This window comes from Cynara cardunculus, assembly GCF_001531365.2.
Source record: "Cynara cardunculus var. scolymus isolate 2C chromosome LG 17, CcrdV1, whole genome shotgun sequence".
Taxonomy (NCBI): domain Eukaryota; kingdom Viridiplantae; phylum Streptophyta; class Magnoliopsida; order Asterales; family Asteraceae; genus Cynara; species Cynara cardunculus.
Window position 1 is genome coordinate 36226129 of NC_037544.1, and position 26369 is coordinate 36252497.

The following is a 26369-nucleotide window of genomic DNA, read 5'->3' on the forward strand; positions in this document are numbered from 1 at the left end:
CATTACCCAAAATAAGAATAAGTTAAGGTACGCTATTTTTTCATGCAATTTGCTCTTTTAAAATATAGGAATTAGTTTCGAATCTAAAATAATAAATTACATACCATAAATATAAAAACCACAGTTTCTAAACCAAAAAAAAAAAAAAAAACCCGAAAGTATTAATAAATTGCAGGGGTAAAATCGTAATTTTACTCTATGTAAAAAAAACGGTGTCGTTATTATGTACAAGCAGACAAAGACAATTCACTGTATGTTTTCTTATATTGTATTTAATTTCATAAAACATTGTTTTCCTTAAAACGAGCATCCTATGATCATCTCCTTCCCATTCTTCCAGAGGACTTTTTCGTCTTTTAATAATAATAATTAATAATTTATTAATTAATAAAAATAAAAATTAATATTATTTATAAATATTATAAAAATAAATAAATATTATTTATTAAAGGTTTTGATTGCAAACATAAAAACACTTTATGTCAGATTTTTGTTGTTGGTTAACTTCCATTTTTTAATTAACCAATAAATAAATTTCATTAAAATTTAATTTTTTTAAAAAAAATTAAATACTTAACAATATTTAAATCAACAAAGCTTAACATACTTTTTTTTATTAACCTGAATATCTAACTCACTATGTGAACCGACTAATCCCAAGACGACCACCTGCTTTGCAGATAGTCTAGAGTCACCGCATTTGAACCTCCGTAGCCACAAGAAGATTTTTATTACTCTTTGGGACCTCCTGGTACTTTTGACATTTGGATCCGAGCTCAAACCAATCAGACACCATCCTGGTGGTTTAAAAGGTTAACATACTTCCAAAATAGTACTAGCAAATACACCATTGTTTTAAAATAAATATCTGTAATAAAAAAAATACACAGTTTTAAGAATGTGTAACTATTAGATCTTTTAATTAATAAAAAAATAACTGTTGACCAGTAAACTAGTTTTAAGGTCCTGTTTAGTTTGCAGGATTGAAATTGAATTGGGGGATTTGGATTTCAAATCCATTCCAATACCATTGTTGGTTTGTTGGATTGTCCGGATTTGAAATCATTGAATTTAATTGAAATCCTTCAAATATAGGATTTTGAAATCATTATGAGTGCTCGGGGTTTCATCGGATTTCGTATGATTGTATGCAATAAGGTTTTAGAAAAATATTAAAAACATTTATTTTGTAATAATTGATTAATAAAAATGTAATTTAATTATTTTCATAAATTTTTTTATAAATTATTTATAAATAACGGAATTCAATTTCATTCCAGATCCTACAAACCAAACGCACTAATGATTTCAAATCCATTCCGATCCAAATCTCTCCATGAAATTCAAGTCCCTCAAAAACAATCCCACAATTCAAACGACCCTTAAGGGCTGTTTGTCAGTTGTTGAATGGTTTGATGCAGAATGATTAAATGATCAGAATGATTAAAATGCTCTCATGATACTAAAAAAATTTGGGCCCTTTTTTTCTTGTGATCCATGGGCATGCTCCCGACTAGGTATGCTCAAAAATTCGACCAACAGATCAGTCCAACCCAACCCACCATGAAATAACTCAACCCGAAGTAATCCGATGTCTAATCGAATAGTAAAATTGTCAAACTATAGGTATTGGGTTGATATTGGTTACTATTATTTGAACTCAATCCAACCCGATGAACCGGATATCCTTTTATTACTTAAATTTAATATGATTGTTGAATTCCTATTAATATATACATTAGACAATTACACTATCATGTATGTTCTTCATATACATATATTTTCAATCTATTTACATCTTTATATAATTCATTCGTATACATGTTCAGTAACTATGATCATATATGTAAATTGAGAAAATTAACTGAATGTGATATACGTAAGAAATATGGATAAATTATATCAAATGGTTGATGATGAAAAAGAAATCATGAGTTATTAAAAATAACATATTCAAGGTTAAAATAATATTTTAACGTACCAAAGTATCAACTCGACCAACCCATACGGGTTGGGTTGAGTTGCATTTTGGTTCGGGTTGGGTTGAGTTGAGATTTTTCAAACCGCAAACATTGGGTTGGATTGTTCAAATGTTTTCAACTCATGAACACCTTACACCTGACCCCCGTCCCCCAAGGACGACCCTATAAAAAAAAAAACATCCCAGGAAACTAAGCTGAAAAGATATATGAAAATTAGCTTTTCAAAAATGGTCTTTTGAATATGTTTTTTTTTTCCTTCCACAAGTCAAAGTCATGATACCATATCAACTTTTATGTCACCATATATAGTTTGAAACTACAATAAAGATACAAGTTTATCTTAGCAGATATGGTTTACACATTTTTTTTCCATCCCAGACCCAAGTTCAAATCTTGTTAATGTCATTTTCTTAGTTTTTAACTTTTAATTTCAGATTTATTATATTTTTTCAAAAAAATTGCAATAAAAACACAACTGATACCTCCCTGACTTGCAGGCAGAGATGTCACTTGCGGACCTGGGTATAAATTGTAATTTTTTTATCTTTTATCTTTTTACTTGCGAAGGTAATGACATTCAGGTAAATAAGTAAGAAGAATAACTTATCGACCAAAATGACTATTTCGACCAAATTTTCATATTTATAAATAAAAGATAAGGATAAATTGCATGAAAAAGTAACGTACTTTAACTTGATTCTTATTTTGGGCAACATACTTTAGAAACTTCCATTTTGATACCTAAGATATAAAATTTTAAACATTGAAATACCCGGGTAACCGGTTACCATGCTGATGTGGCGAGGGATGGAATGAAATTGAGTTGAGTAGCGAATAATACCGAGTTGAATACCACATCACTCGCCACATCAGCATGGTAACCGGTTGATGTTTCTACGGGTTACTTGGATATTTAAATGTTTAAAACTTTATATCTTATGTACCAAAATTGCAGTTTTAAAAGTATGTTACCCAAAATATGAATAAAATTAAAGTAAGTTATTTTTTCATGCAATTTACCATACAGATAGATACATGTTAGCTTTGACTAATTCAATAATTTCTAAGCATAGGTTAAAAATTAAGAAATAAACCAAAAAAGTTCCAAAAACCTCACAGAAAAAAATGGTTGGATTTCACCAAGAAAGAGAGAGAGTTTCTGAAGAAGACGAAGAAGAAGCTTCATTCAAATCTCCACCGCCACCACCACCACCACCGTCTTTCACCTCCGCCGGAAGCTTCTTCATCGGCGTTAACGGCGGCGTCAACACCGTCTTCAAAGATGTTACATCCTCTCTCTCATCCTCTCCAGACGAACCCTCCGTCTCCAGCCGCGACGGCGAGGTGTCCGGCGTCTCAAACGGAGTATTCCCTGCAGCCCTGCTCCGCCGTCCATTCTCATCGTCATACATAGGATTCGAAATATAAACCAAATCCTCCTCCGTCCGACCGGAGTAATTCCCAGAACACCCTTTTCGGAGATACCCATTTTCTTGATTTTCCGGCGGTGGAGGAAGCTCTTGCTGCTTCTCTATGTCGCCGGCACCGGAGATTGCAGGGTAAAGGATGTTTCTTGGAGCTGCAAGAACGCCGTGCGCGTAGAAGTTGTTGAGTGATGGAGGAGCTATAGGAGGAGGTAAGAAGGTGTTGTTGTCCGTGGTGGTTATATGATCTTCGGTGGTGGTGGGTGGTGGCTGACGGCGGCGGAGTAAGATGGAGCAGTAGAGTTCAGCCAATAGAACCAAGACTAAGCCCAGAACGACGGCGAGACAGACGACGAGAACAAGGGTTAAGCCCATCATCAAATTGGAAGCACCCATCATCATTCCCACTGTATGAAAGGAAGTGAAAATGGGGAGTATCGCTTCTGTAATTAATGGCAGGTTTTGGCGCGAAAATTGGGGGGGTGGAGGTGGGTGAACCCAGAAAGGGAATCTTTAAGCTTTCAAGGGAACTGGGGTACTTGTGAAATGTGAAGTGAAGGGTAGCCTTCTGACTAAAAGGTCAAAATGGTAATTTCAGTTTGGAAGTAGTTTTCTTGATGAGGGCAATCAATATGTGTGAAGGGGTGCATACACTTGTGACTAAAGGGTCAAAATGGTAATTTCCTTGGAAGTAATTTTGTTGAGGCCAATCAATATGTGTGAAGGGGTGCATGCCCTTGTGACTAAAGGGTTAAAATGGTAATTCACTTTGAAGTAGTTTTGTTGAGGTCAATCAATAATTCAATATGTGTGGAAGGGTGCATGCCCTTCTGACTAAAAGGTCAAAATGGTCATTACACATGGAAGAAGTTTTGTGGAGGCCAATGTGTGTGAAAGGTACCTTCCTGGCTAAAAGGTCAAAATTGTCATTTCACTTGGAAGAATGTCTTAAGGGTACCCTTCTAACTAAAAGGTCAAAATGGTCATCGCAATTTAGAACATAGAAGTAGGGGCTCTTTGTTTATCTCTTAATAATTTCATTAAGAAACAACTTCTAAATCGTTAAGACGTGAATCTTGTTTTACAAAAAAAAATATGTATTTTAATGGTTATAAAATCATCTAAATGATTTTGTATCATGGGTCTCCCTTAACCATTCAATGCCCTAATTTAATTGTAAACAATTACCAAACAATTATATTTCATTTTGCATTATATCATGAAAACCTCTTAATTATTCTGCATCAAATCATTCAAGAACTACCAAACAACCTCGTAGTCTTGTTTGAGTCCAATATATGTGAAGGGTACCCTTCTAATAAAAGGTCAAAATTGTCATTCCACTTTGATTTGTTGAGGCCAATGTGTGAATGTGACTAAAAGGTCAAAATAGTCATTTGGTTTGGCTAAGGCCAATCAATATGTGTGAAGGGTGGTGCCCTTGTGAGTAAAAGGGCAAAGTTGTCATTTCACATGGGAAATAGTTTTGTCAAATCAAGGTCTGTTATAAAAGCACCAATAAGGCACCTGCAAAAGGCATGGTCAATTTCGTTATTTTGGGACCAACTGATAAGAGGAATGAGGGTTGGTACAATTGAATTCTTTTATAAGTAATTTACAGATTTAGTCCCTTTGGTTTGTCAAAATAACACTTTTTGTCCTTATAGTTTGGAGTTTATAAGATAGCCATTGTGATTTGTCAAAACGTTCAAACTTGGTCCCTATCTTAAATGCATAAGAAATTATCTCCATCCTTGAATGCATATTAGGATGAGATGTACCGAGTTGTACATGATCAATTCTCATATCAAGCATGATTCATGTATGAGTTTAAGATCATAATTCTTACGATTCTCACTTTAACTCTCCTTCTCACATGGTTATTCGTCTATGTATATATATTGTCGATATTTAAAATGGGTATTTAAATAAAAATTTTAAAAAGGTAAAAGAAGTCTTCTAAAATTTGAATTTATGTATTATATCAATTTAGAAGATTTTATAAAAAATAACTAAAATAGTTTTTCTTTTTTATTAACATGGATATCTAGCCCACTATGCGAGCCGACTAATCCTAAAGCGACTACCCGCGGTTACCACGTTTAAATCTCCATGGCCACAAGGGGATTTTTATTCCTCATTGGTTTCGACCATGAGATCTTCAGACACTTTTTACCTTTGGATTCCAAGCTCAAACCAACCGGCACCACCCTTGGACAAAAACCGTAATTTCAAAAACATAGACAAAAATAGCAATTTTCAATAAATCATAGGGAAGAAAATAGCAATTTTTAACAAACACAAACCGGAAGATTTTATGAGCGTAATCAATCTGTATCAGGTTCGAATAGAACTACACGGAAACCATAAACAAAAAAAATAACAGATTGTTTTTGGGTAACAGTAAGTATTTAGGCCAACTTACGCGCAGTGCATATCACCAGCCAACCACGAATAGTCTGGAGTCATAACAAGTGAACCCTCCATCTGAAATTCTGATGGAGATATAATATGTAACCCTCCATAGCCACAAGGACTTTCGGCCTTTTGCAACTTTTGGATTCAAACTCAGGGTATATGAAATTTCCGCTACGTTATTATAATCGGATTCGAACAACAAAAGAGTCCAAAACGACAATAAGTCCGCAAGATCGTATACCAGTTTACATTATAAAAACAAGAAGTTTCGAAATCCAGATTCTATGGCTCACTAAATACATTAACTTCACTACCATCACGTTTAAGTCGTTCATCGGAAACATCATTGTTCTCCGTAAACTTCTCATTTTACCAAACCGCTAACAAAAATGGGTACTTGATCGATGATTATGATTGAGCACGGAAGCGGTTTTCTGGTTGTTCCTTATCGGGGTCATCTTCTTCCTCTTCTTTGTTCTCTTCATCTTCCTCTTCTTCGTCTTCTGCAGGGGGGTCGTATGGCAATGGGGGCGGTAGTGGTGTTTTCATGGGGCTAAATTGAGGAAATATATCGGGCCTTCTGCCTGGTCTCGGTCTCTCCCATTCCTGCAAGATTATACCACGATTTGCTTAACGGGTTTTGCTTTGATATATAACGAGTGAGATTGGACGTAAACCCGATAGTCAGTAGATGATGCTTCATTTCATAAAATTACGAAAGAATCGTGTTAGGATCATTCATGCATAGTATTAACATGGTTTCACAATTTACTTACATCCTAGGTCGTTGGCGGGACCAAATGAAACGGCATAGACAAGAGTGAGGCAAGTAGGTGAAAGAAAGTTTTAGGGTTTCAATTTGACATGGGTAATTTAGTAATTTATCAATCTTGTCTCATTTTCCCGATTTTGATTCCACCTATTTTGGTGTTCTATCCTATCCTGGTGTGATGTCGCGCCAAACGCGGGACAACAAGTTTTTGTACTGTCTTGTCAAATAAAATGGATGAAAATATATATCAAAATGAATGTCAAATTAAAGATAATAAAATGATCATTTATTTGTTGTAATTTGGTTTCGCTCCAATTTTCGTTATATTTTGCTGATTTTCGATTTAAAAAACAGAGGCGATAATTTCATTTTTCTAAAAAGGTGGTCATAACCGTCCTTATAACCACATCTACTAATCATCTCAATCAACGGTTTGGATGAGTTCTTCGAGAGGTTTTTCAAGGTTCTCTCTAAATTTTTTCCCTACTGATATATATTATATAGAATACATATCTCATATCTAATACTAAGCCCAACCACAAATTGTCGACTTCCCACCGCAATTTGACATACAAAAAGTGGTGAAATCGGAGGAACGCTGCCACTAGCAACCGCTATTACGCCAATGACCGCTAACCGTGTCACCACCGCTATAACACCACGCTTAACCGCCTAGTTCAGCCATGAATCTAATAGATATAGCAACTGTCATGTTAAAGATTCTTGTTCCTATGGGGCACCTCAGACCATCTCCAACAAGTATGCTATATTTTCTCTCTTCTTTCAAATTTGGAAAATTCTCCAATCTCTCTCCTATTCTTCTCTATTTTAGGAGAGCAAAGTTTTCCCAAATCTCCAAACTTTCTAAAAATAGCATCGCTACGGAAGATGCTCTCGTAAACGAATTCCCAGTGGAAATAATAATTCAAGATTTAAATAGCCTCTTTTATAAACCACAAAACATCCTTAGACCATGTAACTCGAATAATTTTAACAAGATAAACGTTCTTGAAAGCTCACTCGCTCGAACACGAATGATAGGAGCAACTTTTCCGGTTCTAACTTGATGTGTGTGTGTTTCCTCTTGGACTCGAAAAGGTTCGAGTACTAAAACAACGTAGCAATTTGGAAAATTTCTATGATTCAAATTTTAACACAAGATTCGATGAACCACTAAAGGTAATATACAGGACATAAAGAGTCCAAGAAAAACAAGTCCTTTAAAAAGCTAAGTTTTCAATCAAACATAAAGGGAACAAACAAAAACATATTTTGGATACAAGTAAACGAACAATATGGGTTACCCTTACACTTAATGAGAGTTGTTATTAGCATGACCGTTTGGTAGTGGCTTAATATATAGAAAGTTGCTTATTCAGTAAGCTCCTTACATTCTTATTCTATGGCTCTATGTTGTTAATTGCAGCGCAATAGCAATTATCGGTCATAAGCAAAATAGCAGTTGAAATTGCGGTTTCGATAATAGCGGGGCAACTTACCGCTATTTCACCGACATTTGGGGTAAAATAGCAGTCCGCAACCGATATTCTCAGTTGGGCCTTTTTTGAACTATGCTGTTATTTTTTTTGGATTTCATTTTGACTTGGGTTCTTATTTAGATTTGGTCCCTTATTTTATTTTAATCCATTAACAATAACAACATCCGGTTTAGAAAATCTTAGAATCTTAGGTTTCAATTTCTTTCTAGCATCATTGACAGTCAACCAAGTTGGATACTGTTCGACTTCTTTTTCCAGCCTCACTCGATGACATTAGCAGCCTCCAGCTCTCCACCGTCTTCATTTATGTACACTTCTCTATTTTGTTTTGTGAAACTTGTTTAAGTAGATGTTTTTGATGTTGAAACTATATTTTTAATTAATTCATAATATGTTTATGTATGCATATATATATATAAGGTTGGGTTCCGGTGAGAAGGGAAGTGATGGTGAGAAGGGTGATAAAGGATCTCCACCCTTGGATCAATCCTAATTGAAGATCAACACTAATGAGATACACCGGATCAATTCCCTTCTAAAGGCAATTCATAGGTGGGCATGAGATTAAAAGTGATCAAGGGTGGAGATCCCTTCTTATACTTCTCATGTTAACTTTTTTTCTCACGCTCCATCTATCTATCGATCGATCTATCTATATATATATATAGAGAGAGAGAGAGTGTGAGAAAGTAAATTACACTTATGGTTCTGTGTTTGCAACCCACTATCAACTCTAGTCCCTCTTTTGAGCTAATTATAGTATTGGTCACTGTGGTTGCCATTTTGCTTCATTTTTGGTCCCTCAGACCAACTTCTCTAAAAAGTTCAATGTATTTTCGTCTTTTCTGTATTTCTTTATTTTCAATTAAAAGATAAATATTGAAATTATTATTACATTATATATGTGTGTGTGTTGTGGGTTTTTACCAAAACCTCCGCCGCGTTTCTCAACCTCCTAAACCTGAAGTTCCGGAGGAATCAGTAGGCGTAATTTCCCACAACTCGCCATTATCAGTCCTGGAGCCAGAAACGTCCTCCATTTCCAAAAAGAAAAACGATTCAACCACAGCTTCTCAAACCAGCAATGGCGACACCAAAACCGAAGCTCCTACTGTAATGTCTTCAGTTGTGGAAGAGCCTTGACTCTTGTAGAAATCGGTGAAGGATTACCAGACTGGGATTTCGAGGAGCTGAAACCAGAAGAGGTAGCGTGGGTGAACACATTGAGGGTGGATGAACACATTGAGGCATCGAGGAGCTGAACCCAGAAACCGGAGAAGGGTTAGAGCATCTCCAACAGCTTCTCCAAAATGGAGATTATGAGCCAATATTTTGCTCCAACAGCTTCCTCAAAACTATCTCCAAAATGGAGAAAGTAGAAGAGAGAAGGATTTTTTCTCCAAATTTGGAGACCCCAAAAATGATTACCAATTGAGACCACCAATAGGAAACTTCGAAAATAAATATTTAGAGAGAGAAATAATATTTTAATAGATGAATGAAATATTTTAATATTATACTCACTGTTTGATTCTCTAAAATGGAGAATCTGTGGGAGATGAATGTAATTTTTTTTGGAGATTTTGACTTTTAGGTCTCCATTTTGGAGAAATTTTACACACGTGTTAACATCAAGGAGCTGAACCCAGAACATATATATATGTGTGTAATAATGATTTATGTATTTATTGTTAATTGAAAATAAAAAAATACTGAAAAGACCAAAATACCCCTGGAGTTAGCAGAACTTTTAAAAAATTAGTCTGAGGGACCAAAAGTGAAGCAAAATGGCAACCACAACCACCTATACTGTAATTAGTTCAAAAGAGGGACTAGAGTTGACGATAGGTGGCCACCACAGGGACCAAAATTGTAATTTACTCTATATTATATACATAATTCTAAGAAATATTACATGAACTGCTATTTTTGGACTGCTATACCACCGCAATAACCGCTATGTGACTGCTATTTTGTATTTTGAAAGTTGTAACAACATAGCTTCTTGGGGGGAGCTTTATGCCAAAAGCCAAGTTTTTTCAAAAACTGTCCCTCCCAATTAAACTATACGCTCCTTCCATTTATGGAAAATCCTTCCCATTCTATACAGACATATTAACACAGAGACAACTTTATTCATTCAGTACTTCAATGGAAAACCAACCAAACAGCCCCTAAATATTGTACACGAGTGATTCAGCTGGAATTTTACTAGAAATCAAATGGGTCCACTAGAATAAGAATGGTTACAATGATATGATATCTTCTGTTAGCAACTTAATTTAACCACCATAACGATCCTTCTAAAGTTCTAGGACTACATCAAGATGCTAAGTGATTAATGTTGATGGTTTATGATTGTGTCGTGTTGGTTTCTTGTCTGTTCGTGATGCATAATTGTCCTTAATATTTGCATATCAGAGATCTTCATTCTTCAGCTTTTTTAACCCTACCAATACAACTGTAAGAACAACAAACATCCATACTAATTCCACAGCATCTAGCCTACAAAAACTATTCAAGAACCCTAAATTTGCATACCCTGTAACTTCATTTTATCTCTACAAAATAAATAAACGATAATTATGATTACCAAGTGAGACACCCAAGTAATAGAGAACATACTGGTCTAATATTGATTTATCTTCATTTGGGGCTGTTTGGTTGGTTTTCCATTAAGTCATATATGGATTAATCTGTTTGTATAGATCGGGAAGGTTTTTGTTTGGAAGGGTTTTTTCATAGATGGAATGAGCATGTTTTTTAATTGGGTATGAAAGGTTTCAGGAAAACTTGGCATCTGCATGAAGCTCCCTCCAAGCTTATTAAATAAGCCACTTTCTATATCATGAAGCCACTTTCTATATCATGAAGCCACTAACAAGTCATGTGTGTGTGTGTATATGACAGAATTAGCCATGAGTCTATTTAAGTTACGGAAATGTTGATAATTATCGTATTTCAGATGCATAACACCTGAACATTTCGTCACAGAGAAATTGAACTAATAGATTTACAGATTACAGATCCCCCTCTTAAATAGTAACGAATTCGATAAATTATCCTATAGTTTTCGAGATAATTAGGTCAATTAATCAACAATTGTGCCTCTAATCACCAAGTAGTAGACTGAAGAACTAACAACATAATTACCTAGAACATAGCATCAATTAATTGGAACCCTAGACAGCCAATCGAAAAACAAAACAGAGAATCAAATGATAGACTTACAACAGGGAAATCGAGAGGGTTACGGCGAGTCAATTTCTCTTCGTCAGGTGCCATACAAACAAGCCTCGCGGCCGACGCCGCCCTCATCCTCCGAGCCGGAGATTTAGTTAGAAACCGTGAAACTGATGACCTAGATGACGACGATGATGATGATGAAGACAATCTGGTAGTCACTACAACTAGTGATGGTGGAGGCGGTGATTTCGAAATCAAAGAAGGCGAGAAGGAATGAACGGAGGTACAAATCGCCGCCATATCTTGGTTGCTGATTAAGAGATTTGGTGAACCAAATTGAAGTGAAGAAAGGGAGTCCACCGGAAGTAGCAGCGCCAGCCGCCGCCACCAACCGCCTTTGAATCACACGAATCTCGATATTCGAGTTTGGTCCCAAAAAGAAAGAACCCTTTCAAAAAATATTCATTTAAATATTTTTGAAGTGATAAAATCAAACAAATATTTATTTTTTAATCATTTATTGGTTACGTATTTATTTAAAACAACTTATGTTTTTTTATAAAAGCACTTATCAACTTATTATAAGTTAGAAGAGTTTAACTTCTTTAAAAACTTCTTATTATCGGTTTGACATCGATATAAGTTGTTTATCCGGACATTCAAAACTGCTTATTAACGGTGTCACACCGGAATAAGTCAATAAGTTATTTTTATAAGCAATCCCAAACACTCCCTCTTTATTTGATGTTGTTTGTTTATGTTTTAATAGCTTCATTAAAAGGTAGCATCTGAATCGTTAAGAGGTAAATTTTGTTTGACAAAAAAAAGTTTGTCTCTTAATGGTTCTAAAACCTTTTGTATCATGGGTCTCCCTTAACCATTCAGCGCCCTAATTTAATTGTAAACAATTACCAAACAATTACATTTCATTTTGCATTATATCATAAACGCCTCTTAATCATTTTGTTCACTTAATCGTTCTGCATCAAACCATTCAGCAACTGTAAAACAGTCCCTTACTTTATGGTGTGAATATGATAAGAGGTGATAATCTTATCCAGTAAGAGGCGACATAGGTGTCGAGAGTTTTACCTAGTAAATGAGAGGACTCTTGCCAGTTAAAAACCTATCGGGTAAAGATACTTACCAACAATCAATTTTGATGGTCGAGAGACGATAATGTTACCTGTAACGTAAGTAAGAGGGTGACTCTTGTAAGTAATGGATGACCTGATAAATATTTGGTAAACAGTCCCTTAGAGTAAATTACAAAAACCAACACTCGGTCGATTTCAGTAATTACATCAGTAACATTATGGTTTGTATTTTATTACGGTTTTTGTCATTGGTTCTGATGGTCGTTACAGTAATTACATCGGTGGTATGCTCCTCACATTATGGCATTTTGGTCATTTTTCATGTTTTTTAATAAAACAATATGTACAGGTGTATAAAGCATATGTATAAATTGTTAAAAGCATATAGAAAATAAAAAGAAAAACTTAAAAACTACTCTGACAAACGTGCTTCTCTTAGAAGATTTTTTTTCCTCAGCGTCTTCCATCCTAACCGACGTAAAAAAGAAGCGAAACATGTTTGTTAAAATTTTGCTGAATAAGTCACTATCAAACAGTCATATATAGTTAACCAAATAAGTTCTGAGTCTCATTAAGCTCGTTAAACTTCTAACAAGCATGTCTTAAGAATGAAATGTTATAGAAAATTTATGTGAATCAATGAAAACTCCACAAATCAATTTGAGTATTCATATGTGAATTGACCATACATATTATTTATATGTGAATCAAATGAATTTTTTCAGTAATTCACATAAGAATATTCATATGAAATTTTTTTAGTAATTCACATAAGAATCTTCAATTCTCACCCTTGCACCATATTTAATCTTAAATACTTAATTAATATATTATATTATATAATTTTTGTTTGTTATATTATATTAGTAATATTTTAATTTATGTCTCATATTTGTCTCGTCTTGTTCCATCTATTTTGGTAGAATAAGAAAAAACCTCTTTTGTCCTATGTTGTCATACATTGTCCCAATTATTTTCTATGTCCCATGTGCATCAAACGTAGGACAAAGAGTTCTTGTTCTGTCACATGCTACACCAAATGTGAGACAGTGAGTTTTGTCACGTCTCGTCTCGTCTCGTCCCGTCGTGCTCCATCTCATCCCGTCCCGTGTACCAAATACAGCGTCTGTTCCGTCCCATCCCGTCCCATCCCGTGTACCAAATACAGCGTTAGAAGCTTAATCATTAACCATGAACTTAGAAGAAAAAAAAACCCAATTCGATTCGGGTATCCATTTCATTTACATCGAATGATTTTGCAGTCTTCCATCCAATCGGGTAAAACCGCGTTCCTTCTGTAACCTAACAAAACTGTAGTTCTTGATTTCACAACAAAATTTGAAGATAAAAATGGTATCATCTTTACATCTCCTCCCTCAATTATCTTCCCTCCACAACCCTAAATCCACCTTCAATTCATCACAAACCCTAGCTTTCAACAACACCCATCATAAACCCATTCTCAAAACCCCCAAATTTCTAGGTTTTAGCAATTTCCCAACCCCTAAAACTCGTTCTGGCAACCTAATTTGCCATGGAATTAAAGACCCAGCTAAGGAAACGAAGGTAGCTTTGGATTTGGAAGGCGGCGGTGGCGGCGGTGGTGGAGACGGCGGAGGAGACGGCGGAGATGGGAATGGAGAGAAGAAAGGTGGGTTTTTACCAGATTGGGTTGATTTCACTTCCGATGATGCGAAAACCGTTTTCGCTGCTCTTGCAGTTTCACTTGCGTTTCGATCGTTTATAGCTGAACCAAGATTCATTCCTTCATTATCTATGTATCCTACATTTGATGTAGGTGATAGAATCGTGGCTGAAAAGGTAGAAGTTTTGCTTAATTTATGTTTCAACGTGCTTAATGGGATTCACAACTAGCTTATTCTGTCAGCTATGCATGACTGTTTGGTAGTTGCTTAATGATGTGGAAAGTGGCTTAACTTGATGAGGTTAATGGGATTCACAGCTTATCAGCTGTTTGTGACTGTTTGGTAGTGGCTTAATGATATAGAAAGTGGCTTAATGATATAGAAAGTGGCTTATTCAGTAAGCTTATAGGGGAGCTTATTATGCAAAAAACCAAGTTTTTTTCAAACCTGCCCCTCCGAGTTTAAAAGACCACGGTCCTTTCATAAAAAAACTCTTCCAAACAAAAATCTTCCCGGTCTATACAAACAGATTAATCCACACAGACATCTTTATCCATACAGGACTTAATGGAAAACCAACCACACAACCCCTTACTCTATAAATATAGGAAAAGAATTATCGTCTCTTTCTTTAGTTAAATGGCGAAAGAATACGCCACCATGTATAGCACACCGTTCGTTTTTAAGATTCCGCTTAGTGTGAGAGTCCGCCACCTTTCGTTTGAATTCGAAAAATTTGCAAATTTTTCCGGCTATAATCAATAACGGTTCTTGAATTGCAAAGGATTCCCAATATGTGTGTGACTAGCATTCATCAATATGTGGATCTCCCCTAGAGGCCTGGGTCTATCAGGGTGCGTTTGGTTCGTAGATAAGACGGGACTAGACTTGATAGGACTTGACGGATAAAGAGTGAGATAGACGGGTGAAAGAACTGTGGAAAATTCTAGGGTTTATAATTTGACATGGGTAGTTTAGTAATTTACGAAGCTTGTCTTATCTCCCTAGATTTTTATTCCACCTATTTTGGTGGATAGAAAAAGGCGTTTTCGTCCCACTTAGGCTTGTTCAATTCCAGTCTCGGGGCATGTTTGTTAGCAACTTAATGAGCTTGATAGGACTCACAACTTATTCGGTCAGCTATACATGACTGCTTGGTAGTGGCTCAATGATATAGAGAGCGGATTTTTAAGTAAGCTTCTAGAGATAGCTGTATGCAGAAAGCCATGTGTTTTGCAAACATTCCCCTCCCAATGAAAAACACGCTCCTTACATCTATGAAAAAAATCCTCCAGAACAAAAACCCTTCCAATCTATATACAGACAGATTAATCCACACCATCAGCTTTATCCATACAGTAATTAATGGAAAGCCAACCAAAAAGCCCCTAACTGCGGCACAAAACATGGGACGATAAGTTTTTGTTTTGTCATGTCAGTAGTGTCTCGCGTACCGGATGCACCCTCAGGGATCTAAAACCAAACCAAATGAATCCAATATATCCCACATTAGAGGTAGGGTATGGAGGGTAGGATGTACGCAGACCTTGCCTTTGCCCCTAAGGGGTAGAGAGACTGTTTATGTGAAAACCCCAGTAATGACGTCTACGTGTGCATTGATGCATGATGGTTTCAAGTTTTTGGTGGTCTCCTGAAACGTTGCTTAAAGAGCATCCCGAGTATAGTACCGAATATTCGGTGTAGTTTTTATTCCCATATTATCACATGCGTATTTTTTTGTTTTTAATGTTCAAAAAGCTCTATCAGTTATCTGTCTAGATGATTAATCCGTTTATTTGATCCCCATTCGAAAATTTCTTGATCGTCAACATTGTTTCAGGTTAGTTACTATTTTCGAAAGCCGTGCCCGAATGATATCGTGATTTTTAAAAGCCCTCCGGTCCTCCAAGAGGTAGGATACACCGATGATGACGTCTTCATCAAACGAATTGTCGCAAAGGCCGGAGATTTGGTGGAGGTGCGCTTGATTTATTCCCACAAATACAATAAATTAATATTAGTTCATATCTTGTGATTTCATCTATGCTTGCATTTCGATGTCGTAGGATCTAAATATTTCCTGTGTACTTGCTAAATTTAGAAATTTCCAACGCACAAATCTTGTTATTACTTCGACACTAGTTTGATCACTTCAAGAAAGTTTACCGTGTAATATTGCGAGAAGGCCAAAACTATGCAACATTTATCGGGCTGAGAAATAAACCAATACAAACGAACCCAACATATCCCACACAGAGATAGGGTCTGGGGGTAAGATGTATGCAAATCTTCCCTCTCTGGGTAGAGGGGACATGTCTGCGTACATCCCCTGACCCCACCTGCGGGTGGGATATACTGGCTATGCAACATTTATTGGGCCCGAGAAATAAACCAAACCTGGTATATCCCACCCAAAGATAGGGTCTAGGGGCAACATGTACGCAGATCCGTCCTCTACTGGGTAGTAGAGGACTGATCTACGTACATCCTCTGACCCCACCTGCTGGTGAGATATACTAGGCTATGCAACGTTTATTGGGCCTGAGAAATGAACCAAACCAAACAAACCCAATATATCCCACACATAGATAGGGTATGGGGATAAGATGTACCCAGACCTTCCCTCTCTGGGCAGAGGACAGGTCTGCATACATCCCGTGATCCGCACACCTGTGGAATATACTGGGTTATGCTCGGCCTGAGAGATAAATATTGGGTCACGGGTAATATGTACGCAGACCTGTCCCCCGTGGATAGGGGACAGGTCTGTCGTACATCCCCTAACCCCACGTGCGGGTGGGCGGGATATACTGGGTTTGCGTGCTTTAAATTGTTCGTTAAAATAGTTATTTTGAACTCCAATCATGGTAATAGGAGAGCATCATGACAGATGTCATCATATGAACACCACATGAACAAAACTTTTAGATGATCTAAAAGCAAATTTGGCTCGATTTCAAACTTTTCCTTCGCAGGTACACGATGGGAAACTAATAGTAAACGGGGTGGTCAGAAACGAGGACTTCACTTTCGAAGCGCCCAAATACGAAATGAATCCAGTTGTATGTTTAATCTTTTACGTTCTAGTCACATTTTTCGTCCTCCGTGAAACCCTAATCTTGAAACCGTAGTTAAATATGCTGCTTTTATTCTTTGTTGTAGAGAGTACCCGAAAATTCCGTTTTTGTGATGGGAGACAACCGTAACAACAGCTACGATTCACACGTATGGTAAGTTTTTCAGATTTGTTTACCATCTGATCCGTTTCATCGAGAAGCGCAAATACTTTGCAAAGTTTCAAAATTTTGTATTTTGTACCCATCGATTAGAAAAAAAGATCTTCATTTCACTAAACAACGACTAAACCAAACTTTGTTACGTTTTATCCAAATTACTTTGCGGATTTTCTCAAAATTTAATGGTTTGAAAAACCGATCATCGTTGAACCGTCGTTCTTCTTGTATGATCCTCGAAATTGAAACCGACTTTTGATGGCATTAGGGGACCTCTACCTTCGAAAAACATAATCGGGAGATCGGTATTGCGGTATTGGCCGCCAGCGAGGATCGGGGGCACGATTCTGCCGGCGGGTTGTGCCATCGACAAGGCGGAGAACATCAGCAGTGGTTTAGAATCTCAACAGGATTCCAGTAGTTCTTTAGCATCTCAATAGAGGCTGCATCTGGGATACCATTTTTCCTTTTGATTTGTAAACAGGTTCTCAAATAACTCATAAGTTCATATCTATTTGCTGCAAAAAATGTATTATTTTGTGCTTATCTGTGTTGTAGCCATGGAGGTTCACATGCGATGACTTCTGGCCAATCGTGGTCGTCTGGAGGTGTGAGACATGAAAATTTTGGAACTTGTATTCACATGCGATGACTCCTGGCCACTAGTTCATACTTGTATTCATATGATTGGTGGATATGCATGAGACATGAAAATTTTGCATGAAAAAGTAACGTATTTTAACTTGATTTCTATTTTGGGTGACGTACTTTTAAAACTTCTATTTTGGTATTTAAGATGTAAAGTTTCAAACATTTAAGTGTTCGGATAACTGATTGAATCATTAACTGGTTATCATGTTGATGTGGTATCTAACTCAATAATATTTGCTGATGTGGTTAATGAAATGTTTTTTTTTTAAATCTTAAATTAGTCTTTTTAATTAATCTAAAATTAGTCTTCAACCGGTTACTCGGTACTTACATCTTATTTTTAAAACTTTACATCTTAGGTATTTTATCTTAACGTTTACAACTTGTCACATGCATTTAAATTCGACAAAGTTGGCGTAAGATGATGAGCCAAATAACATTACATGTAAATGAATTTTGTCGAGTTTAAATGCTATTTAACTAACATTTTGTAGGCAATTTATTAATCTTAAAAATCGTCTAAAATCTAACCGTTGTCGTTGCCGTTGCGCATCTGAAGCCAAATCATTAGCCATCTTTGTATTTTGAGCCCTTTGGAGATTTCAATCGACAATCGCTGACGATGGATCAGGAATAGATAGAGGAAGAGATCGAAGCGTCGTTACTAGTTTCTCCGGAATAGAGGAAGCGAGTTATAAACCTGGCCCAAACGGGTGTGAAATTTGGTCCCTAAATTTTTGGGGGCCCACTTCTAAATTTGGATTTAACAGGTCAAGGGACGGGCCTGACGACTCCAGTATAATCCCGTCTAGTTATGTCCAGTCTTATACGAGTATCCTTGATGGGTTCAAATTTCAATGTCTACTTATAAGTCGGTCTACATCGAAAACTCATTGCATTTCCATGATTTGTGTGTATACGTATGTTATATGGAAGCAAACTCTACCCGTATGTACCCTAATGACGCACCCGTCTTTTATTCTCTTTTAACACCGATAAAATCAACAAAAAATTCAAATAAATGTAAACGGAAGTGCTGAATCTCTTATCGATGAGGTTCAACTACGACAAACGAAAGCTAATCTTGGATCTTAATTTGATACGCATTATTTTTCAGTTATATGAACATGAACTGGACGTAAAATCAATAACATCGTTTTTCTGAGGGTCAACTTCCATGACACACAGAACTTTGCGACGATGTTTTGTCTTCACCAATTTTCCCACTAAATTGGCATGTGAGTGGATCTCGAATTCTAACTTCAGTGGAACATTGCCGTTACTGTCTGACATGACCAACGCTGCTCCGGCTCCATACAGAGGAACCCTACGACCTTCAAGGTTCACCCACACCGTCCTTTGGCTTTTCTTCGGTTGATAATACTTCATAAACTAATAAAAATATAACAGTACTATGAATTTACTTTAAGATTAATTTCAGAAGTGAATCGAAGGAAATTAGGGTTTGAAAAGGCAGCTCACTTGACCAGTTCCGACCATGACTTGCGAATAGAAGAGGTTCAAAGAAGTAGAGGAGACATGGATACCGAAAAACGTAGCAGGGTTCTGTATATTCATCTTTACAGTACAGTTTACCGTCAACAATTTGGTTGGAACTCCTGTCACATCTAATCCTTCTCCGTAATAGAAATTGTTTACCCTCCAACTCTACAAGGCCAACGTGTTGATAATTCATGTCACGAAGGAAAGAAAAAGGAAATTTCAGGGTCTAATAAGATTAATCAAGATGTGTATAAGTTGACTCAAAACAAAAACGGTTACCAAAAAGGGTAAAAAGGTAATTTGTACATCAAACTATTGTACTTGTTTTTAGTATTTATGGGCCCTAAATTTTTAGTATCTAAAGGTGTATTTTATTCGTATCCCTTTCTATAGAAGGCATGTCAGAAAAGAAAAAGGTAAATTGAGACGATACGTGAGCGAAAACGAGTCTAGTTCACTACAAAATAAAGGCGCTTTACCGACCAAAAAATCCCGTCTAAAATCATTAGAAAAAGCCGTCACAGGTGGATTACCCGCTAATTTCGTTGTCGGAGAAAATGTGGCCGGTAATTGTGATTACCAATGGATTTTCAATCACTGATGGAAAATTCCATCGGTGATGGTCAATCAGCAGGGGATCCGCCACTTACTTGCAGAAAAATCCGTCGGTGAAACTCTTTGTTGTGTAGTGATTATCGAAATATAAAAAAACCGTCGCATTTGAAAAAAATTAAGAGGAAAATGTATCAAAATATAACGGAGTTCGTTTGGTTCCTATTTAGCGTGACAATAATTTTCTTTTATAGAAGTAATGTAACGAACGTTCAAATCTTCCTATTTTGTATTCATTTATCTAAAAAAAAGGATTTTCAGCATACTTAACGTAGGCTTGATTTTGATTGGAATTTTGCCAGATAATAAATCAGAAACTACAGTACAAATTGATAACTTGGCATCTACAACATCAGTAGTTACAAGATTTATCAGATTACTGGTCAAAATGTATAAGATAAAAAAGGTAAGTATTTGTTAAACTAAGAGGTTGTTTGTTTACCTCTTAATAATTCTATTAAGAGGCAGCCTCTGAATCGTTAAGAGTTGAGTTTTGTTTGAAAAAGTCTGTTTCTTAATAGTTTAAACTAGGCATGGGAATGGGGCGGGGATTTCAATCCCCGTCTCCGTCCCCGATTACTTATCTCTATCCCCATCCCCATCCTCACCGGGAATATAATCACATCCCCATCCTCATCCACAAACGGGAACGGGGATCCCGAACAGGGAAATGGAGATTTTTTTTCCGTTAATGTAACTTATTTTTAAATTATATATGTGAGAGACCATACATGTTTAAATCCCAAACATTTTCAATAAACCTAAAACCAAAATGAATTTAATTTAATACAAAAAAAAAAAAAACACAACATCATATAAGAATTAATAACCTAAAACAAAAAAAAATCAACTTAATCCAAAAAAACTTAAAGTCGCATGTACCAAAAGATATTGAGTAATATAAAACTATATCGAGTAATTGTATTTTGACTTGACATCCAAAATATTACATATTAACATCTAAATAATAACAATTTTAGATTATAAACCTAGTTAGGAAATAAAAAATTATGAATTACCGCTTTAGTTGAAATAAATAATATATATGTGTATACATATATATATATATATATATATAATTTATTAATTAATATATATAATGGGTACGGGGCGGGGAGTACAATACCCGTCCCCGTCCTCATCCCCGGTTTGAGACAAACGGGGATCCCCGTCCCCGACCGGGGCGGGTGGACCGGGTTCCCCAACGGACCGGGGGCCATTCCCATGCTTATTCTAAAACCCTCTGAATGATTTTGTATCATGAACCTCCCTTAACCATTCAACGCTCTAACTTCATTGTAAACAATTACCAAATAATTATATTTCATTTTTCATGAGAACTTTTAATCATTCTGACCACTTAATCATTCTGCACCAAACCATTCAACAATTAACAAACAACTCCTAATTGATTTTTTTTTTATCATTACACTAAATAAATCTAAACCAGATTTCTTTCTCATTTTTAAGCAATTTTAACATTTTGCCCCAAATATATGCACACATAATAAATGCATCAAAACGGAAAACGGAATGATCAAATAAGAAAGACATAAATGATGAGAATGTAAGAAATAAACAATTCATATAGCAATTATAGATAAAAGGAAACATGGATTCATATATGCATCTTTATATATGAATAATTGGTAAAAGAGTAGGTAAGCAAACATAGATTCACATATGAATATCCAAATGGATTTTTTTGGGGGTTACCAATCATATATGAATAATTTATCCTTAAGTTCTATCACTTTTGCCATTTTTTATTTGAACCTTAGTGTACGGCAAAGTATTAATGTATGCATAGACACATGTATGCATAGACACATAATCATTTACAAAATAAATCGTACAAACTTATAAGCTAGTTTTATATATATATATATATAGACTTGGGATCATGTGAGACCAGCCTGTTTTTGTGAGATCCGTGAGACCACCTTTTTCCACTTGAAATTTCACAGCAAAATGCTGTGAATTCACAGTGTTTTTGCTATAAAGGTTCGACTTTTTTTAACCTTCATATTGTCTTTGCTGTGAAGTTTCAAGTGTAAAAATGTGGTTTCACGGATCTCACGAAAACAGGCTGGTCTCACGTGAACCCAACCCTATATATATATATATATATATATGTGTGTGTGTGTGTGTTGTTACATATGCATGTGAAAATGCAGTGTCAATACAATATTGTTTTAAATGTAAAATGTTCAAGACTATTTTTATTTACATATAAAAGCACCACCTTATAAACACTGCATTTTCACACATTAAAATTGATTTACAAGTTTATACAAATTAAAATAGAAACACACACACACATATATATACCGGGGTTAAATCAAATAAAAACCATAAAAAAAAGTTATATAAATATATTTTTTGCACTATTTTGTCAAATGCTAGAATTTAAGGTATTGTTTCACATATATTTGTTTCATAATGTAATAATTCCACATTTTGAAACATTTTTATGTATATTTTTTGTTTTATTATGTGAACCAACAAAATATGGAGTTTTTTCACCATAAGAATACAAATATAAAATCATAGCATTTGATGGAAAAAATCATAACATTTGTGAAAAAAATCATAGAAATTTTTTTGTATCGATTCTCACAGGGTTGTAATCTTTTTGTAGTTCTCATTTGATTATCATCCTATATATATATGGTTGGGTTCACGTGAAACCAACCTGTTTTTGTAAGACCCGTAAGACCACAAAATAACACTATAACTTCAAAACAAAAACATTGTGAATGTTTCTTTATCTTCACAATGTTCTGCTGTGAAGATTCAATGTTATTTATGTGCTTTCACGAAAAGAGGCTGATCTAAAATGATACCAAGTAGATATATATAGAAATAAAAAATGTGTGATGAATATTGGTTTGTAAAATTTCTAAATTTATAGATTGTTTATAGTTAATATATACCCTTATATATGAATGTGTGTGTGTATATATATATACACACATATATATATATATATGTATGCATATGTATAAATAGAGGTTTTACCTTCATTTGAAGTTGAAGTCTGTAAGGTCTACTCGCACCCCAAGTGATGAAACAAGCAGCAGAAAAAATCATGAGAAACCCCATCAAAACCAGAGTAATACGACACCGTCTCATGAACAGTTCATCACCATGGAAATCCTCATCGGAATAACCTCCATCTTCCTCATCAATCACGCTGAACAACGGCGGCCATCCTTTATGATGATGATGATGCTTCTTCCTAAATATATGGTGGTTATGGTGCTTTCCACCTAACGAAATCGCACGATAAGGTCCAGAAATCCTACTAGCGGCGGACGACGGCCGTGATTGAGAAGGATGCGACGGCGATTCCATCGGCGAAGTGTAAGTCGGAGTTGTTTGACTGTTGATCGACGATTTGTTATCCACATCGTCATGTGAATCACGAGATGGACTCTGAACATAGTAATACGACGTCGTCGCCGGATGTTGTTTTGGCGACGCCGATGACGACGATGTGCTTCCGCCTAAACTCGTCACATCTGATTCCGACGTTGTGTGGATCATTTCTTCGCGATTAAAAACAAAAAGAAAATCGAGAACCGTAAACAAGTTTCGGAGAGATTGGAGGTAATTGTTACTGATCTAGGACGATCTGATGACGAATCTGAGCTCCGGTGGCCGGTTTTAATGGCGGATCATCGGAGAAATGGAAATTGAGCGAGAAATCTCCATGCGATTGGATTCGGAAAGTGAGATTTAAAGAAGAGGAGAGGTGTTTAGAGGAACGACAATGGCGGAAATGGAAAGAGACCGTTTCATGTGAGAGTAAATATAGGGAGAGAAAGTTGAAGGTGACGGATTTTTGGGTTCGGTCGGGATTTTGGAATAAGTGATTTGTAGTTATGGGCCCGGGCCCAAAGCCCAATCTCATTTGGATAGTCCGGTTTTTTATTAGTTCTTGTAGGGATAAATTTGTCTGTCTGGATAAATGAGTGTTGTTGTTTACTTTTTTTTATCTGAACCAACAGTCTGAATAACATAAATGACCGATTTATCCCCCAATATTAATTATTTAAACATCAAAACAAAAAATCATAAAGAGGCCGAAGATGGGGTGTCTCATAGGGAAGGAGACAGTGCTTTAAATAAGGGGTAGGGTGTCATATTTGTGGCTGAATGGGAACAACTCACCCATCTCTATCTGTGCGATTAATTCATGTTCTGTGCGAATAAGCAGTAAGTAAACAACCCAAATGAGGTGTGCGAATAAGCCAGATAGACCAATAAACGTAATTAAGCCGCAAGTAAACAGCCCCTAAGTTCTATATGGATAAAATTGTCTGTATAGATTAATTTGTCTGTTTAGAATGAAACTTTTGTTGTTTGAGAAGGTTTTTTTTATAGATGGAATAAGCATATTTTTTAACCGGAAGGGATAGGTTTGGAAAAGAAGTTGGCTTTCTGCATAAAACTTCACTTTATTAGGTTATTGAATAAGTCGTTTTCTATATGATTAAGCTACTACCAAACGGTCATGTATAGCTGACTGAATAAACTTTTGAGTCACATCAAACCTTTTTTATTATTAACCTGGATATCGAACCCGCTATGCGAGCCGACTAATCCCAGAACGACCGCCTGTTTTGCAGATAGTTCGGAGTCACCGCATTTGAACCTCCGCGGCCACAAGGGGATTTTTATTAAGTTGCTAAATGACAGACCCTTAAGTTATACCTTGATCTGTTTCAAAATAAATGTCTGAAATGAAAATGACATGAAGTTTTAAAAATGTATAATTGTTATATTTTTAATAATAGAGATAAAAAAATTCTCTATCTCGTAATTAAAGAGTAAATTGGGAAAACTGATACTTATTTTTGAAAGTAGACACTTATTTTCAGACAAACTAAAATAAAAATGTGGCACACCAGTTAAAATCTAGAGGGATGTAGCGGAAATCTCGTTTTCCTCGGGTTTGAATCAAGACATTATCAAAGCTCTTATGACCATGGAGGTTCATCTGCGATGACTCCAAGTCATGGTCGTTCGAGGGATTAATTGGTGCATGTAAATTGACCTTAATACCCTTGGTCATATAAAAACGTATATAACCGTGGACATGTATTTTGCGACAGGGGAGTATATATCTTAGAAAACGTGTAATTATTTTATATTTTAATTAAATAAATGATAAATCCCCTTAGTAATAGATAGAGCTGTAAACGAACCGAACGTTCAGTGAATCGTTCGGTGGGAAGTTCGTTTATGTTCGTTTATTTAATAAATAAACGGACATGAACAAATTATTTTGTTCGCTTAATTAAACTAACGAACATGAACAAGAGTCTCGTTCGTTCATATATGTTCGTATAACGTTCGTTCATTTACTGTTCGTTCGTTTATGTTCGTTTATATATTAAAATTAATACATAATCTTTTGTTTATTTACTTTGAATTCAAATAATATTTATTTATATTCATTTAGTCCGTTCATTTATGTTCGTTTAACCCGTTCGTTTAAGTTCATTTAGCATGTTAACGAACGAACATAATCGAACACGAACATACCTGATTTCTAAACGAACGAACACGAACACGAACACAAAGATTTTCGTTCGTGTTCGTTCGTTTGTTCGGTTAAGTTAAACGAACGAACTTGAACAAGTCTTCGTTCGTGTTCGTTCGGTTCGTTTACAGCCTTAATAATAGAGTAAGTAATGAATTTCTCCATCTTACGATTAAGGGTATAATTGGAAAACAATTATTTATTTTGGAAAACGATTACTTATTTTGGGGAAAACTAAAATAAAAATATAGATATTTATTTTAAGACTGAAGGAATAATTAGTAGATATGTTTTTAAATTCTCGATAATGTATCTGAACTTGTTAATTGATTTTTGACTCGATTCTTGCCGTAAACGATTCGATTCTGTTGAGTTCTTTTTTGGTTTCAAGTTTTTAAACGGAATCAAAATAAATCGAGCAATTTCAACTGGGTTTTATCTGATATGACTTTAAAGTTAATTTGTGGAGTTTTTGGACCATGGTTTCGACTTCCCAATTCGAACTAATCGTGTTATCACTTAGAAGTGAACCTACGTTAGCGATTGTGGTAACGAAGTATGCACGTATATCTCAATAAAAATGTTATACCTAAAAAGTATCTTCCGTAAGCCATGGTATTTCAACCTTTTTATTATAATTACAGTTGAAATGTTTTGATCTGATAAATGATCTAACGATTTAACATTAAATCTCAACTTCTATGTGTGTGTGTGTGTGTATATATATATATATATATATATATATATATATATATATATATATATATATATATATATATAGACTTGGGATCATGT

General features: G+C 35.6%; 4 protein-coding genes across 4 annotated transcripts; 1 reads left to right on the forward strand and 3 right to left on the reverse strand.

Moving 5' to 3' along the window:
• Window positions 1-3118: 3118 nt before the first annotated feature.
• On the reverse strand, window positions 3119-3805 carry LOC112500032. The gene has a single exon (XM_025103294.1). The coding sequence runs from the start codon at window positions 3803-3805 to the stop codon at window positions 3119-3121; it is 687 nt and encodes a 228-aa protein (XP_024959062.1).
• A 2177-nt stretch (window positions 3806-5982) lies between these two features.
• On the reverse strand, window positions 5983-11715 carry LOC112500765 (splicing factor, arginine/serine-rich 19). Its single transcript, XM_025104345.1, has 2 exons — window positions 11327-11715; window positions 5983-6430 (listed from the first exon to the last, which is right to left on the reverse strand). The coding sequence occupies exons 1-2, from the start codon at window positions 11579-11581 to the stop codon at window positions 6233-6235; spliced, it is 453 nt and encodes a 150-aa protein (XP_024960113.1). The 5' UTR covers window positions 11582-11715; the 3' UTR covers window positions 5983-6232.
• Window positions 11716-13724: 2009 nt separating this feature from the next.
• Window positions 13725-17985, forward strand: LOC112500317 (chloroplast processing peptidase). Its single transcript, XM_025103772.1, has 5 exons — window positions 13725-14199; window positions 15865-16002; window positions 17000-17086; window positions 17187-17254; window positions 17526-17985. The coding sequence occupies exons 1-5, from the start codon at window positions 13729-13731 to the stop codon at window positions 17695-17697; spliced, it is 936 nt and encodes a 311-aa protein (XP_024959540.1). The 5' UTR covers window positions 13725-13728; the 3' UTR covers window positions 17698-17985.
• Window positions 17986-19021: 1036 nt separating this feature from the next.
• LOC112500033 lies at window positions 19022-23572 on the reverse strand. Its single transcript, XM_025103295.1, has 3 exons — window positions 23045-23572; window positions 19391-19576; window positions 19022-19300 (listed from the first exon to the last, which is right to left on the reverse strand). Exons 1-3 carry the CDS (start codon window positions 23570-23572, stop codon window positions 19022-19024), a joined length of 993 nt encoding a protein of 330 aa, XP_024959063.1.
• Window positions 23573-26369: the final 2797 nt, after the last annotated feature.

Bases quoted from the DNA above. Each gene is read 5' to 3' on its own strand.
- LOC112500033 (XM_025103295.1), bottom strand. From the start codon at position 23,572: ATGATCCACACAACGTCGGAATCAGATGTGACGAGTTTAGGCGGAAGC. The intron at 19,577-23,044 runs GTAAAACCTCTA...TTGGCCTTGTAG, and splicing joins GACTTCAACTTCAAATGAAG to AGTTGGAGGGTAAACAATTT. The intron at 19,301-19,390 runs GTGAGCTGCCTT...TATTTTTATTAG, and splicing joins TCATGGTCGGAACTGGTCAA to TTTATGAAGTATTATCAACC.
- LOC112500032 (XM_025103294.1), bottom strand. From the start codon at position 3,805: ATGATGGGTGCTTCCAATTTGATGATGGGCTTAACCCTTGTTCTCGTC.
- LOC112500765 (XM_025104345.1), bottom strand. From the start codon at position 11,581: ATGGCGGCGATTTGTACCTCCGTTCATTCCTTCTCGCCTTCTTTGATT. The intron at 6,431-11,326 runs GTAAGTCTATCA...ATAATCTTGCAG, and splicing joins ACCCTCTCGATTTCCCTGTT to GAATGGGAGAGACCGAGACC.
- LOC112500317 (XM_025103772.1), top strand. From the start codon at position 13,729: ATGGTATCATCTTTACATCTCCTCCCTCAATTATCTTCCCTCCACAAC. The intron at 14,200-15,864 runs GTAGAAGTTTTG...ACATTGTTTCAG, and splicing joins ATAGAATCGTGGCTGAAAAG to GTTAGTTACTATTTTCGAAA. The intron at 17,255-17,525 runs GTAAGTTTTTCA...TGATGGCATTAG, and splicing joins AGCTACGATTCACACGTATG to GGGACCTCTACCTTCGAAAA.